General features: G+C 35.9%; 1 protein-coding gene across 1 annotated transcript in view; it reads left to right on the top strand.

Annotated features, from left to right (window-relative positions):
- The window catches only part of AP4E1 (adaptor related protein complex 4 subunit epsilon 1), a 57132-nt gene extending 42299 nt beyond the window's left edge, over positions 1-14833 (top strand). The window contains exons 17-21 of the mRNA XM_054565430.1: positions 1438-1696; positions 7131-7685; positions 8885-9075; positions 10626-10783; positions 11798-14833. Of these exons, the coding sequence (XP_054421405.1) occupies positions 1438-1696; positions 7131-7685; positions 8885-9075; positions 10626-10783; positions 11798-11958 (1324 nt within the window). The 3' untranslated portion in view covers positions 11959-14833. The remainder of the gene's footprint in view (positions 1-1437; positions 1697-7130; positions 7686-8884; positions 9076-10625; positions 10784-11797) is intronic.
- The last annotated feature ends 457 nt before the right edge of the window (positions 14834-15290 follow it).

The following is a 15290-nucleotide window of genomic DNA, read 5'->3' as shown; positions in this document are numbered from 1 at the left end:
ATCATTTATTAGTAAAACTTGGGAACTTGCTTTTAAAAACAAATCATTAAAGTGTATGTCTTGGTAAATGGGGTTGTAGAAACACTATTCTGCTGTAGACATTCATGAATCCGTGTGACTTGCTGCTGTTGAGCATCCTAGCGTTGCTGGGGGTCGCTTTAGTGGCTCCCATGACCACTTTTGGATCTTCTTACGCAGGGACAGCCCATTTTCTTCTAAGAGGTTGATAGATAACAGTTTTTATTCTTTAAATAACTTTTTAGAAGACTCGTTGGTACCTGAAAGAAAGAAATGAAGATACTTGTAAAGGACCATTTAGCAACAAAATTTATTAGGGAAGAATGGACTAATTCCCTGTAGGTCATTTTTAATTAACATTCAGATTTTCTTTCAGCCAATTAGTACTTAATAGCATTAGTTCTTCACTCAGTATGAAATATAACTACCTAATTTTGTTTCTGGCATAATACAGAAAATCAGATGGATCATGATTCTAACAAAGTAGAAGGGAGTAATAATCAATACAAACATTTCTGAGTTTTTCTTTTTAGATTCATTTCATGATCTGCCTGTCTTGTAGTACAAATTTTTGAAATGCTATTTTGGACTATGACAGGGCTACTTAACTGAGCCAACTGCCAAGGACACATAGTTCTTATATAAATATTATAGAGGCAATCTTTGGCCGTTTCAGCACTTATGATTATATTAGACACTCCAGATTCATAGCTGGAGCTTTTAGGACAACAGTAAGTGAGTCCAAATTCTAATCCCAACTTTAGTTCTTCTTTAACTCTGGTATAAAAAACCCCAATTCTTCATACTTTTTCCAAAAATCTTATTTTTTCTTTTATAGATTAACTCACTTCATACAAAGTATATTATAATAGTTGAAAATGTAGCTAGTGTTCATATTAAGAAAACCTTTTGCATTCAGGGTAAGTTTACACATTGGTATGGATTTGAATGATTTTTTTTTTTTTTTTTTGCTTTCCACAGGATTTTATTTATTTAGTTTACGTAAGGTTAATTCTTTCATTAAGTGATTATAGCCAAGAAACATAAGAGTCATTTCTTATCTTTAACTCATCAGAATTAAAGTTAATGTATTTTTGAAAAGTCAGTGGGGTGAAGGAACTGATTTACAGTAGTTCTATTCTTGGATAACTTATTTAAGCAATTAAATGAAAATTAAATGATCTGAAATTTAAACTAATTCTAGAGTTCTGTCTTAATTCCTTTGGCAGAAGGGTAGGGGGAGGTTGGCTGTAACAAATAAAATCTAGAGATGAGGTTTTACTTCTGGCATGTAGAATACAATATATAAGCTCTTTCTAAAAAAAGGCCGTGGCAATGATGTGTTTTTTTAAATGCCCCAAGAAAGTCATTATTCAGCAATTATTTAATTTGACTTAATTTCATTATCAATCTCCTTAGGACAAATAGCTTGAAGCTGGAAGGTATAAAGAAATTGTGGGGGAAAGAAGGCTATCTTCCCAAGAAGGAAAGCAAAACTAGTGATGAAGCTGAAGCTCCACCTGTTCCTCAACAGAGTATAGTAATGGAAAATGTAGATCAACCTATAACAAAAAAGGACCAGTCTCAAGTCCTTACCCAATCTAAAGAGGAGAAAGAAAAGCAGCTGCTGGCATCATCGTTATTTGTTGGGCTAGGATCAGAAAGTACAGTCAATTTGGTAAGTAGCCAGTTATATTCCTCTGAGAGTGCGTCTCCTGTTTCAAACAAAAACCTGGCTCTATAAAAGCCCTTGGCCGTCATTTATATACGTGGTGGGAAATAGCTTCCCTAGCTCCAGGCCCACCAACGACACACCTTTATATTCCTGAAAGAGAAAATCTGATTGGCTCAGCTTGAGTCTGGTGGTCTCTCTAGTCTGTCTAGTCGGCTAGGGCAGGAGTCAGAGCCCAAAGAAAATTACAGATGTAACCAGGGATATTCTCACTGGAGTGGGTGGAGGGCAATTTTGGAGTGGGTTGGGGCTTGATGGAAGTACTATCAATGATAATAACAACTCAGCAATACTGATTTGTCTGTGGAAAAAGTGTTTCTCAAAACGGTGTTTTTAATAGTGAAAAATAGGGATCAGTTTAGGTATCTAACAGGAGAATGGGTACCTAAATTATATTAGCTCAGAATATTACTCAGCCATTAAAAATGATAAATACTGCATTGTAAAATAAAAAAAGATTATTATAAAAACAGAAGATAAAATTTTATTTACATCCTGCCTATAACTGTTGAGAAAAAAGTGTTTTGAGACAAATAAATTATACAAAAATGAAAACTACATTCAAGCATTATGATTATGATGATTTCAAAAGTTTTTATGCTAATATGTTATTCTTATAGTAAATGAATGAAAAATTATAGTGAAGGACAGTCGCTGTTTTTGAGCATCTGAGAATTCCATGTGATTTTCAATTTGGTAGGCTGATAAACCTCCCTAGTGCAAAATTGTGATTAGAGAGACGTTTTCTTCAGTTTTACGTTACCCTGGTTCTTTCATCCTCCTTTCTTGGTGGAATTTTCTCTCCATCCCTGTCAACACTAGGCCAGACTATAGGCTACACCCTTTGCCTATGTCTCTCTTTCCAGATCCCATTTCTACCAGACTTGATCTTCATCCCCTTCTAAGAAAAAAACAAGTTCAGCCTAAAAGTATTAATAAGCAATGTATCTTAATGCTGTCTCACTCAATATATGCAGTTCAGCAGCAAAGTGACTGATCTTGGGTCTTTGAGTTGTTCTAGCAGGCTGTGGTGAGGGTACCGGTGAATGCTCAGACACTGATGGAGCAAGTTCTCAGAGTGCACCCAGGTCAGATTGTGTCAAAGTTACAGTGCACCCAGGCTTATTAGGGCCCTGATTTGTGAACCTCCTTGCTGGTATTGAAGGAGTCCTGTCTACTCCAGAAGTTCATAGAGTTAGGGACTTTCTCAGCAGAACATTCAAGGTAACAGACTAATTATCAGACTTTTCTGTGGTGGGCTTGAAATCAGACATAGAATTAGAATCTTTTTCTATTTAAATTATGCTAAATTCTTTCTCGGTTACCCATTATGTGTTTCCCCTCAGCAATCACTAGAATAGTTTTTTTAAATGAGGTTATTTCTGTGTTATATAGAACCCTGAATTCTGTGAGGAACTATGTTGTAATTCATATGGCATGCAGAAAGGAGGGAAAGCAAATGATCACAGAATTAGCATGTATCCTCTAATTTCTCAACCTGAACATTTCCTCTCTCACTAGGGTGAAGCAGACAGTATTTTAGTTCTTACTGGATATGCTCCATCTGTATCATGACTCCTTTTTAAAAAACATTTTTTAATGAATTTATTGGGGTGACATTGGTTAATAAAATTATATAGGTTTCAAGTGTACAATTCTATAATACATCATCTGTATATTGTATTTTGTCTTTACCACCCAAAGTCAGGTCTCCTTCTGTCACCATTTATTCCCCTTTTACCCTCTTCTACCTCCCCCACCTGTCTTTCCCTCTTGCAGTCACCATACTTTTGTCTATGTCTTTCTTCCTTTCTTCCTTCCTTCCCCTCCTTCCTTCCTTCCTTCCTTCCTTCCCTCCCTCCTTCCCTTCCTTCCTTCCTTCCCTTCACCTTTGTTACCCAGTCCCCCAACCCCCTCCCCTCTGACAGCTGTCAGTCTGTCCTCTGTGTCTGTGAGTCTATTTTCTTAGTTTATTTTGTTCATTATGTTCCACATATAAGTGAAATCGTGTGGTACTTGTCTTTTTCTGACTGGCTTATTTCACTTAGCATAATACTTTGCAGGTCCATCCATGCTGTTGCAAAAAGTAAGATTTCCTTCTTTTTTATGGCTGAGTGGTATTGTGTAACTGTACCACTGCTTTTTTATCCACTCATCTGCTGATGGGCATTTGGGCTGTTTCTAAATCTTGGCTATTGTAAATAATGCTGCTATGAACATAGGGGTGCATATATTCTTTCAAATTAGTGTTTTGGGTTTCTTCAGGTATATTCTCAGAATACACCTGGGATCACTGGGTCAAAAGGCAGTTTCGTTTTTCAGTTTTTTTACGGAAACTTTATTCTGTTTTTTATAGTGGCTGCACCCATCTGCATTCCCACTCCTGTACCAACACTTGTTGTTTATTGATTTATTGATGATAGCCATTCTGACAGGTGCAAGGTATTATCTTATTGTGGTTTTAGTTTTCATTTCTCTGGATGGCTGCTTTTTTTCTACTAATCTATTCCCTTCCAATTTCTGTAATATTAAAATTCTCAGTTATATAGATTGAGGGCCTGTATTGATATATTTCACTTTAACTAGTTTTTATTTTTAGGTATGTGGTCCACTCTTAGTTAATATTTTTTACATAATACACTCTAAGGGTTAAGGGTCCCCCCAACCTTGCTTTCTTTTTCACCTTCATTTTTAAAAGACATTTTCTCACCCTGGCTGGTGTAACTTAGTGGACTGAGCACCAGCCTGCAAACCAAAAGGTTGCTGGTTCAGTTTCCGTCAGGGCACATGCCTGGGCTGTGGGCCAGGTTCCCAGCTGGGGACGTGCAAGAGGCAACCAATCAATGTTTCTCTCCCACATTGATGTTTCTCTCTCTCTCATTTTCCCTCCCTCCCCCTCTCTTTGAAAATAAATAAATAAAATATTTTTAAAAAATTCAAAAAAAATGAAAGACATTTCCTCTGTGTATTGAGTTCTAGATTGACTTTCTTTTATTTAACAAAGATGTCACTCTACTGTCTTCTGCCTTGTGTAGCTTCTGATTAACAGCATATTAGTGCAGACAAAAATATTAAACTTGAAGACAAAGTAATAGAAACTATCCAAAATGAAATGCAGAAAAGGAAAAAAAGATAAACTGAGAGCATCTGTGACCTGAAGAATATTATTGAGCAGTCCAATATACATTAGTCTTCCCTTACCCATGGGGGATATGCTCCAAGATCCCCAGCAAATGTCTGAAACTGTGGATAGTATTGAACCTTATGTATACTATGTTTTTTCCTATACATACATACCCATGATAAAGTTTAATGTATAAATTAGGCACAGGTAAAAGATTAACAACAATAATAAAAAGAGAACAGTTATAACAGTATACTATAATAAAAGCTGTTTGAGTGTGGTCTCTATCACAATATCCTGTTGTGCTGTATTCACCCTTCTTGTGGTGATGTGAGATAAAAAATGCCAAACCTTCCCTTCCTGATTCTATGTAAGCATCCCTTGCTTGCAGTAAATGGCTTCGTCTCACTCATTGCAGGGGGTCCCTTGCTGAAGTCATTGTATAGGCTCAATGTTTTCTTGTGCAACATGCTGCCGTCATTCAAAACACGGTTTCATGTCTTCCAGCCTCAAATTTAATGCTTGTTTCTTAACTAATTACTTATCACTGACTGTAGCTGTAACTTTTGCTGTTTGAGTTGCTACAGCAAAACTAGCACAAATTTCTTCTTCCTTCCTCGGAGAGAAGATTTGTTCTTAGCAACTTCAACATACAGTTTTTTTTCATTCCTTATTGAGAACTTTCACCTCTTCATTTAAAGTAAGGACTTTGCTGCCTCCCTTTGGCATATTTGAATTGCCAGCATCACTATTGTGTTTTGGGGTTATTAAGTAAAATATGGGTTACCTGAGTACAAGCACTACACTACAGAGACGGGTGATCTGATAACCCAGAATGCTACTAAGTGACTAATGGATGGGTATCATGTGCAGCATGGATGTGCTGGAAAAAGGGATGATTCACATCCTGGAATGTGCGGACTGGGACAGTGAGAGATATTTTCACACTATTCTGAATGATGTGCAGTTTAAAACTTATGAATTGTTTATTTCTGGAATTTTTCATTTAATATATTTGGACTGTGGTTGACTATGGGTAACTGAAACTACAGGTAACTGAAACCATGGAAAGCAAAACCACAGATAAGGGGGGAGCGACTGTGTGTGTAAGTCATGTCCCATGGCTCCTGGAATGGAGGTCCTTCCTCCAGCCACCCTCACTTGCTTTTGTATTAAAACAGTGTTCTTGTTTGATGATTTCTGACTTGAAAGGTAGGACACAGACTTACCTGCTGAGAGTTGGAAGAGCTGTTGGGACTTGAGAGAATGAGAAGGTATGAAAAGGGAACTCGAATTCAGGTTAACTAGAATTATGTGAAGGACAGCCCCAGGAGGCCTTGGACTAGAGTAGTGCCAATCTGCTCTCCTGCTTTTAGATAGAACTTTGAGAAGCAAGGGGACACATCTCTCCTAACATAGATTTGCACACCTTTCATCAGGAGGGTTAGCTCGAGGATGGAAAATTCACTGTTCCATGTCTTGAGTTTGTAGCAGACATTACTGGTCGCTTACAGACTTCTTTCCTGATGTGTGTTCCAGTCAGCCACTGCCAGTTGATTCTTGAGGTAAAATCAGTTTATCCTCCCTGTTTGTTGACTCACAGGCCATGAAATCATGATTATTATAGATTACTGAATCAGAGTTTGAGCCATCCTTTGTATATTTGAGGATATCTTACCTTCTATAGGATAACTCTAGAAATTCAAAAAATAGGTTTCTCACTGTTTTTAGTTTGTGCAGTTCTGTACTCTAGTATTCTAAAATCTAACAAGTTTTTAGAATTTTTCACAATTGACTTTTTTTTTTTTTTAAAGGAGGAGAAGGGTGAAGAGAGAGAGAGACAGGGAGAGAAAGAGAAACATTGATTTGTTGTTCCACTTATTTACTTATTCATTGGTTGGTTCTTGTATGTGCCCTGACTGGGATCAAACCTGCAACCTTGGTGCCTTGGGATGATGCTCTAACCAATTGAGCTACCTGGCTAGGGCCACAATTGACTTTTTTAACATTATTTCTTTTTCTGATTTTATATATTTTTAATGAGAAATAAGATTTAGCTAACAGTTCAAAGGTACATAGCTGTCAGAATTTCAGGGCTTAAATTTTACTCATTTCTGATTATTTTTAAATCTATGCTTTATAGATAGAATTTTAGCAAGTTAGTAAATTGCTCATTTGAAATCAAAGAAAAATGTTTAAAACTCATGACTAGAAGAGTTGTTTCTTTTTATATTATTATGATATTTTATTTTCCAGCTAGGAAAAGCAGATACCATCTCTCACAAGTTCAGAAGGAAATCAAAAGTCAAGGAAACCAAAAGTGGAGAAACATCTGGTGTTCATAATATGACCTGTTCTTCCTTTAGTTCTTCATCAAATGTGACTTATGAAGAAGAGTATTATTTGGATAATTTGCAGGATAGAGAAGACAAAGAACTAAAGAAATTGACCCTCAATTCAGAACTTTTGGATTCTGAATCACTCACAGAACTATCCTTGGTTGAGAAACTCTCAGATTGTGGGCAGTCTACACCTTCTTTGTTTGCTGATAATAACATGGAAGTTTTTTACCCTCCTCAATCCACTGCAGCCTCAGTTGCCAATGAAACCTCCTTAGCTTCTTTGTTGGAAGAAACTACTGAACACATGCATTCAGATCTTATGGAAGTCTGTAGTAATGAAACCATATCAGTGTCTTCTTACAAAATTTGGAACGATGATTGTTTATTGATAGTATGGTTGGTTTCCAGTAAGAGTGGTTTGGAATTGAAAAGTACCAACTTAGAAATTGCTCCTGCAGAAAATTTCAAGGTAAGACAATGAATGGTTTATTATTTCTGCCCTACCTATACAGTTCTTACTTAGTGTTTCTGCTCTTGGCTCTTCTGATGGTTTATACATTTCTTTCACCTTTAGCAAAAAAAGGTAAAAGATGTGCCAGATTTTTTATTATTTTGAGTAGGGATGAATTACTCAAAAGAGACAAGGAAACATAAAAAAGATTATACTGGGGAAGGCCATAAATACAGGGTGGGGCAAAAGTAGTTTTCAGTTGTGAGTACACAAAACACAGAGTTTATTCTTGTATTATTATTTATTAATTATTGTGTTATTTTCCATACGAACAACTGTAAACCTGCTTTTGCCCCACCCTGTATAAAGTGAGTTTTGATAGATCAAAGGAGCTAGGAATATAGACTTTTGACTCAGACTGCTTGGCTTTGAATCTTGCTTCTGCTGCTTATTAGCTGTTACGTGGTCAAGTTATATGCCTGCTTTGTGCCTCAGTTTTCCTCACGCTTAAAGTGAAGATATTAATAGTGTGTGCCTTTTCATCATGCCGAGTGCTCCGGCATCAATCGTTTCTGCCCTAGCTCTAAGAGACTGCCATTGTGATTTCTGGAAATATGCTAATTGCATTATTGTGTGGCTGTCCTTGGTGGAATTATTACGAGATTTGACCAGTAAATCAGTATTCCGCAAAACTGACCCCATTTCTTTTATGAGCTCAAATGTGTTGAACAGGTTATTACCTGGGCCTGACCAGGGCAGACGTCCCCGACTCTAGATGTGCACCTGTGGAACTTAAAACACAACAAAACCCAGTTCCATTGCCTGAGCTCTATCTACTACCAGAGCTTAAGGGTAGAGAATGAGAAGGGAAGACACCTGTATATATCTATTTTTTAACTCTTCTAGCTTTAAAAATCTGGTGCTAGCCAGGATTGAGAGCCATAAGACTAGAGTTTAATACTCTAAAAAAATATATATATACAGAGGCTTTCATTGTAATGACATTTCTTACATATTTTTGACATGTGTACTATTATTTCTTAATTATTTGTGCTAGTGAATTTTTCTCAAGTTGTCACTCATCTTCATAATGGGGTTTGTTATTATCGTTTCACAATACTATGCATTTATACTACTACTGGTAAATAGAAAATTGGTATTCATATGATAGTCTGTATTGACCCCTTCTTCAATGCTTTTTTTGCTTTTATTTACAGATCACTGAGCAATCTGGGTGCTGCTTGCCTGTAATAGAAGCAGAAAACACCAAAAACTTTCAATATAGTGTGCAGATGGAAAAACCTTTTACAGAAGGGAATCTTTCTGGTTTTATAAGTTATCAAATGATGGATACTCATGTTGTTCAGCTCGACTTTTCAGTAAACTTATCACTGTTAGATTTCATTAGGTAAATATTTTCTGGAATGCTAATTCAGGTTATTCATTCATTCAGCAAATATTTATTGGGCCTCTTTTCTATACAGAAGCACTGCTAGGTTCTGGGGAGAATAGCAGCTCACAACATGGCACAGTCCTATTTTTAGGGAGTCTCCAGCCTAGGTATGGGACGTTGATCAGTTATATAACTGCGTACGTAATTGTGAATTGTGCTTTGAAGAGAAAATAAATGATACAATGTTTGATTATAGTAAGGGACCCGATTTAGCTTGGAGTTGGTTAGTGATCCTAGAAAACTTCTGAGAGAAACTGAGATTAAAGTAATGTTTAAACTGCAGTAACTTTAAAGATTTTACATGGCCTTTTAAAAATATATATTTTATTGATTATGCTATTACAGTTGTCCCATTTTCTGCATGGCTTTTTTAAAAGCTCTTAAAATTTCTCTCATTTGTATTTCATTTATTTGATTAATTCTTTCATAAAACCTATTTATTAAGCTTTAAAGATCTGCAAAAAAATTACTCAACAAAGTTAACTTTTAGACATACAGTATTTAGTACTATATTAGGCACTGTACAGTGTTACCAAAGTAATTGAATACAACCTCTTATCTCTCATTTAGTATAATGAATATATTGTACTGTATTCAAACTTTTTTAAATGAAGGCTGCTTGAACCATCAGTGCAGATTACCAGTTATTAGCTGTAAAATTTTTTAAATTGCAACATACCCACTTGTGTTACACTACTACAATTTTTGTCTGCTCTTTAACGTTTTTTAGTAAGAATATGTTTATTAATCTGTCAAAAAGTATTTATACCCATGGTGCTTTATAAGAAAAGCTTATATTCTTTATGAGTGTCTCCCATGGTGAGCATTCATAACCTAAAGAAGCACAGTATATATAACAGTTCTTCTGTGCATATTAATAAGGTCCTCTGTATCTTTAAAAATATTTTCCTAATTATAAAATCAATATATACATATTATAAAAATTCCAATGCTGTAGAAAAATATAAGCAGAATGTAAAAAAGTTCCCTATAATCCCACCTTAAGACACCACAGTGTTAACTATTTGATCTTTAGTCTCATGAACCATTTTTAAAATACATTTGCTAAAATCCTTTCTCTTGGTGTAATTTACTTAAGGTGCTGGGTCTTTGTATTCATACTGTTGTATATGACTTTAATAGAGTGTCTCATTATCCCCAATTTCAAAGTGTACATGAAAGAAAAGTTTTATATTATATTTGAGTGATTCATGAAATTACTTGGTAAAATTAGATTGCAATCACAAATACTCAGGAAAAGAGAGAACTAGGTTATTTATTGAAGAAACGTGCACTTTAATAACATGTCTTGCTTTCATTATTTTCATTAGGTTTGAGGATGATGGTTAGCATTCACATCATACTTGGTTTAAAAACTTAAGTTTTATGGGACCCAGATTTACAATGATTGTTTTAGTCTTGTGATTCATTTGAAATGTATGTTTATTTGTTTAGAATCATTTCATTCTTTTGGACATCAATCTAATTTTAAGAATTATTTTCAGACCATTAAAAATCTCAACTGAAGACTTTGGCAAACTCTGGTTATCCTTCGCCAATGATGTGAAGCAAAATGTGAAAATGTCAGAATCTCAAGCTGCCCTGCCTGCTGCCCTAAAGACACTGCAACAGAAACTGAGACTTCATGTTGTTGACATTATAGGTTCGTGAGTTATGAAAGGGCAGTCCTGTGTTTGTAAGGGCTTCCCCACGGTCAGAGCACAAGTCAGCTCTTAAAAATGTCAGATTTCTTAGAACCCTATTCCCTATTATTAGTATCTTTTAGATAAGTGTGTTCTTCAGGTTTTACTAAAGAATTTTTGTGGTAAAATATACATAACAAAATTTACCATTTTAGCCACTTTTTAATGGTACAGTGTAGTGTCATTAAATGCATTTATGTTGTGCAACCATTGCCACCATCATCTCCTAAATTTTTCCTTCTCCCCTAACAAAAACTGTACCCCTTAAACATTTAACTCCCCATTTCCTTTCCTTCTCTAGCCCCTGACACCCACCATCCCATATTCTGTTTCTATGAATCTGACTACGTTAGGTACCTCATATAAGTGGTATCATATAATATTTGCTGTTTTGTGGCTGGCTTTTTTCGTGTAGCATAATGTCTCCCAGGTTCACCTATGTTGTAGCATGTGTCAACATTTCCTAATGAATACTATTCCATTGTATAAATAGACCACATTGTATTTATCAATTCATCTGTTGATGGACACTTGGGTTATTTCCATTTTGTGGCTATTGTGAATAATGCCACTGTGAATATGGATGCATAGATAACCTGTGTTTGAGCTCCTGCTTGAAAGGTTATATGCCCAGAAGTAGAATTGCTGGTTCATACGGTAATTCTATACTTAATTTTTGGAGAATTTGTCATATTGCTTTTCACAGCAAGTACATCATATACCTTCTCACCAGCAGGGTACAGAGTTCCAATTTTTCCCTGTCCTCCCTAACACTTGTTACTCTTTATTTTGATAATTGACATCCACATGGATGTGAAGTATTTCATCGTGGTTTTGATTTGCACTTTATTAATGGGCAGTGATTTGAATATTTTCATGTGCTTATTGGTCATTTGTAATCTTTTTTGTAGAAATGTCTACTGAAATTCTTTTGTATTAAAGAATTTTGATTGATTGACTTACTTATTTTGTAGGCAATGAAGGACTGTTGGCCTGTCAGCTGCTCCCATCCGTCCCCTGTTTGCTGCATTTCCGAGTTCATGGTGACGTATTAGCCCTGTGGTTCAGATCCTCCTGCTCTAGTCTTCCTGACTATTTACTGTATCAGTGTCAAAAGGTGATGGAGGGGTCCTAGCAGAAGCTCTTACATTTTACTTCATCTAAATAAATGGTTTACATAGATAAACTTATTTACCAAAGTAAAAAGAACTCATGGTACTTCTAAGGAAATGGGGATAATTACAAGTTGTGGTTTTATGTGTTTCATTTATGAATCCTGATAAAGAAGTCCCTGAGAAACTGTATCCCTAATCTTTTACTCAGGATTGTACAGTATGTTTGGGTCCCCAAGAGTGACCTAAGCTAATGTTATAAACTGCTAATGATTTATATATCACTTAGTGTAGAGGGACTGAAAATATTTATTTTGTTATAAGTAATTTTATAGCAAATTTACTGTAGTGCTAGCTCATTTGTAGTAAAGCCAAGTCTGAGTTCTCCGCATTAATAGAGGGGAGACATGGAATTGATAATCCCAAACCTAATTCATATTTGGCTTTGGAATGCAGCATATGCTTTTTGGTAGGCAAGTCATTACTTTTAATTATGTTTTGCTTAGATCAGTGTTGAACTAAGTTGGCACAACACACACTTAGTTCAAGAGACCAGTGAGCTTGCTAGATATTGGGGGATCCAATCTGTAATACAGTTTTTATTAGAAATAACTTGTTATACATAATTGCAGATAATTTGGCTGCAAAATTTGTTTTCCATTTCCATTTATTTTTAAAATGAAAAGTGAATCACTGTATTCTTAAGTTAAAAACAGAGTCATTTACAAAATATTATCACATAGATACAAAACCCCACAAGAACACATAGTACTAAAGCAGTCATATAAAAGGATTTTTTTGTTACGGCAGATATCTTAGTCAGTTACCCCTTTGGTTCTTTTAGCAAGTTAAAATTTGTGATTAGAGTATAAATGGCAAGACAATTTTTCCTGGCCTTTAAATCCACTGCTACTCAGAAGATGCAACCAAAACAGTGAGTTAGTATACCATACAGGCTCTTCAGTAAAATATATCATTCTCGTGTTAGAGTTGTGCCTACGTGCCTCTGTCAGAACTATTATCAGCCTAATATGAATGATGGACCAGAATCTCAAGATTGTACATTAATGTTAATAACTGAAATTGTACTTTATAAGACCTTATGGTGCTGTGAAAATATTTACTATTTTTTTCTGACACTTCACCATGGAGACTATTCAGATAATATAGCTTTAAGTCATTGCACTTAATACTCTGGTTAATTGGTACTGTTCATCACCCAGGTGTGGAATTCTGGTTTTAGATTATTACAGTAATTATAGCTGATCTGAAAGATGCTAAGGGGAGTCGCGAGAGCCTCTAGATTTCATTAGTCCTTTGTATTTAATATATTCCTTCTTAAAAAACAAAGCAGTATTTTTTTAAATTAATTTTTAAGTTACTCATTTAAAAAACAGAATACCTTGTTACTTTCATCCTTTTAAAAACACAATAAAACCATGCTCTAAGAGCAATGAAAAGTGACTGGAGTTTCCTGCATAGGTTTCTCCTTTTAAATAGAAGACAAGATTTATCCTCAAGCTCCCCGCAGTGTCTGAGTGAAGGGAATGTGCTGTCTCTGCAGACGTGGTGGACACTGGTGGCTGGGCTCTTCAGCTCCCTCTGTATTCCTACCTCCGTCAGCAGCACTGCGACCTGATTCTCCTGTCACTCTGACAGAGAGATAGGAAGTGCAGCATGTGGCAGAAGCGGCGCCCCCAATATTTTGTGTCCTCGCTTCTATGTGTTTGCATGGTCATTGAGGCTGGGTTGAGTGTAGAGCAGTGGATGTAAGGAGCCCAGCAGCTTGTGGACAGCTTATCTGGGAGAGATTACACTGAGCTACTGCTTTGTTACAAGGGCGTTCATGAGTGGCTGCAGCAGTTGTCATGAGAGACATGCATGACCTATAGAGTTGCCTAATGGTGGGAGATGTGTAATGGTAGGTTAGAGCCAGGAACATGATTTTGGATCTCCCAGAGGGAATGTGGTGTCACTTCTGTTCTTTCTGAACCCTCAAAAAGTAGGGTTACAAAATTTCTACTGAAATGTTCAGTAGAATGTTTACAATTTTTTATATTTTAATGATTTTAAAAACAATAGTAGGAAAGAACTTCAGAGCACTATATATCTTGCTTAAACTAGTAACTGTTTTAAGTTCTAAATGAGACATCACCAACTTCTTTTGCATTGTAAGAGATGTGACTATAAACTAGGGAGAATGATTACTGTTGGTAGATCATCTTCTTACCTTACAGTCATAATTCAGTCAAGTGAAGGGGCATCATCTGGAATAAGAGCTGGAGTGTGGGGTACACAGCTGTCTGAGTTCTGGGAAACTCATCTTGGCTGAGAATGCAGGTGGAAGCAAGTGTGAATCTTGGGAGAATAAAAGGAAGATAGCAAAATCATAAGAGTAGAGGAAAGCAAAAGGATCAGACTTGTACCAGTGTAGGCCCTGTGGAGGCAGGCAGATCAGGCTAAGAGGAAAGTGGGCCTTCCTCTTAGTAAGGGTCCTTCCAAAAAACTGGAGATAGAAGAGGAGCAGTTACCAGTGCTTGGTGCCAACCATGCCAACTACAGTAAATGCTGTGCAGAGGAGCATTATTTTAAACAATCTTCTCTCATCTAGCAAAGCAGTTGTGGTAAAAATGCAGTATTTTATTTTTTTCTTTATTTCATGTCAATAATATTTTAAGATATTGAGCTATTTGTCTTAATTTTTATGGAAAAATGTTGGTCTTTGTCTCATAGCTGTGAGCCACTAAAAGTGCACTGAACCTATTTACATGTCTTTAAGGTGTTTTTGCTGTGTTAAAATTTCAGGAGGGAAAAATGCAAATGAATAACAACAAGCACTAATTATATTATTTTGAAGTTGAATTCTGTAATTTGAAATAATTCAATTAAATGTAATAAATGCAAAGTGATCTATACTATTCTTTGGCCTTTATTTATTTATTTATTTATATCTAAATAGCTGAAGAGTAAGTAGTACTATTCAGTAACTTGATAAACATTAGCTAAGAAGAATAGAAACAATTGGAATGGGATGAAAAGAGTAATTTAGTCAATAGGGTTCATAAGAACCTGTTTTAGTTGGTTATTAAAAATAAAGAACTGATGTTTTTATGTTAGGTTCTGAGAGAACTTTGTGGGCTTCAGACAGGTTAGAGTGTGGCTTGATCCTCAGGTGCCTGCCATGTCTCCTGCTTTCATTCTAGCCTCACCAGAGCATTCCAGAGTTCTGTTTCTTTATTTTTTAAATTATATTTTATTGATTATACTATTATAAGTTGTCCTGATTTTTCCCCCTTTTTCCCCCTCCATCCAGCACCCCCCACTTCCTCAGATAATTCCCCCATCATTGCTCATG

Source organism: Pteronotus mesoamericanus, unplaced genomic scaffold, assembly GCF_021234165.1.
Source record: "Pteronotus mesoamericanus isolate MK-2021 breed Mesoamerican mustached bat unplaced genomic scaffold, CSHL_Meso_final contig_164, whole genome shotgun sequence".
Taxonomy (NCBI): domain Eukaryota; kingdom Metazoa; phylum Chordata; class Mammalia; order Chiroptera; family Mormoopidae; genus Pteronotus; species Pteronotus mesoamericanus.
The sequence above is the reverse complement of the archived record's forward strand: the minus strand, read 5'-3'. Positions and strand labels throughout refer to the sequence as shown.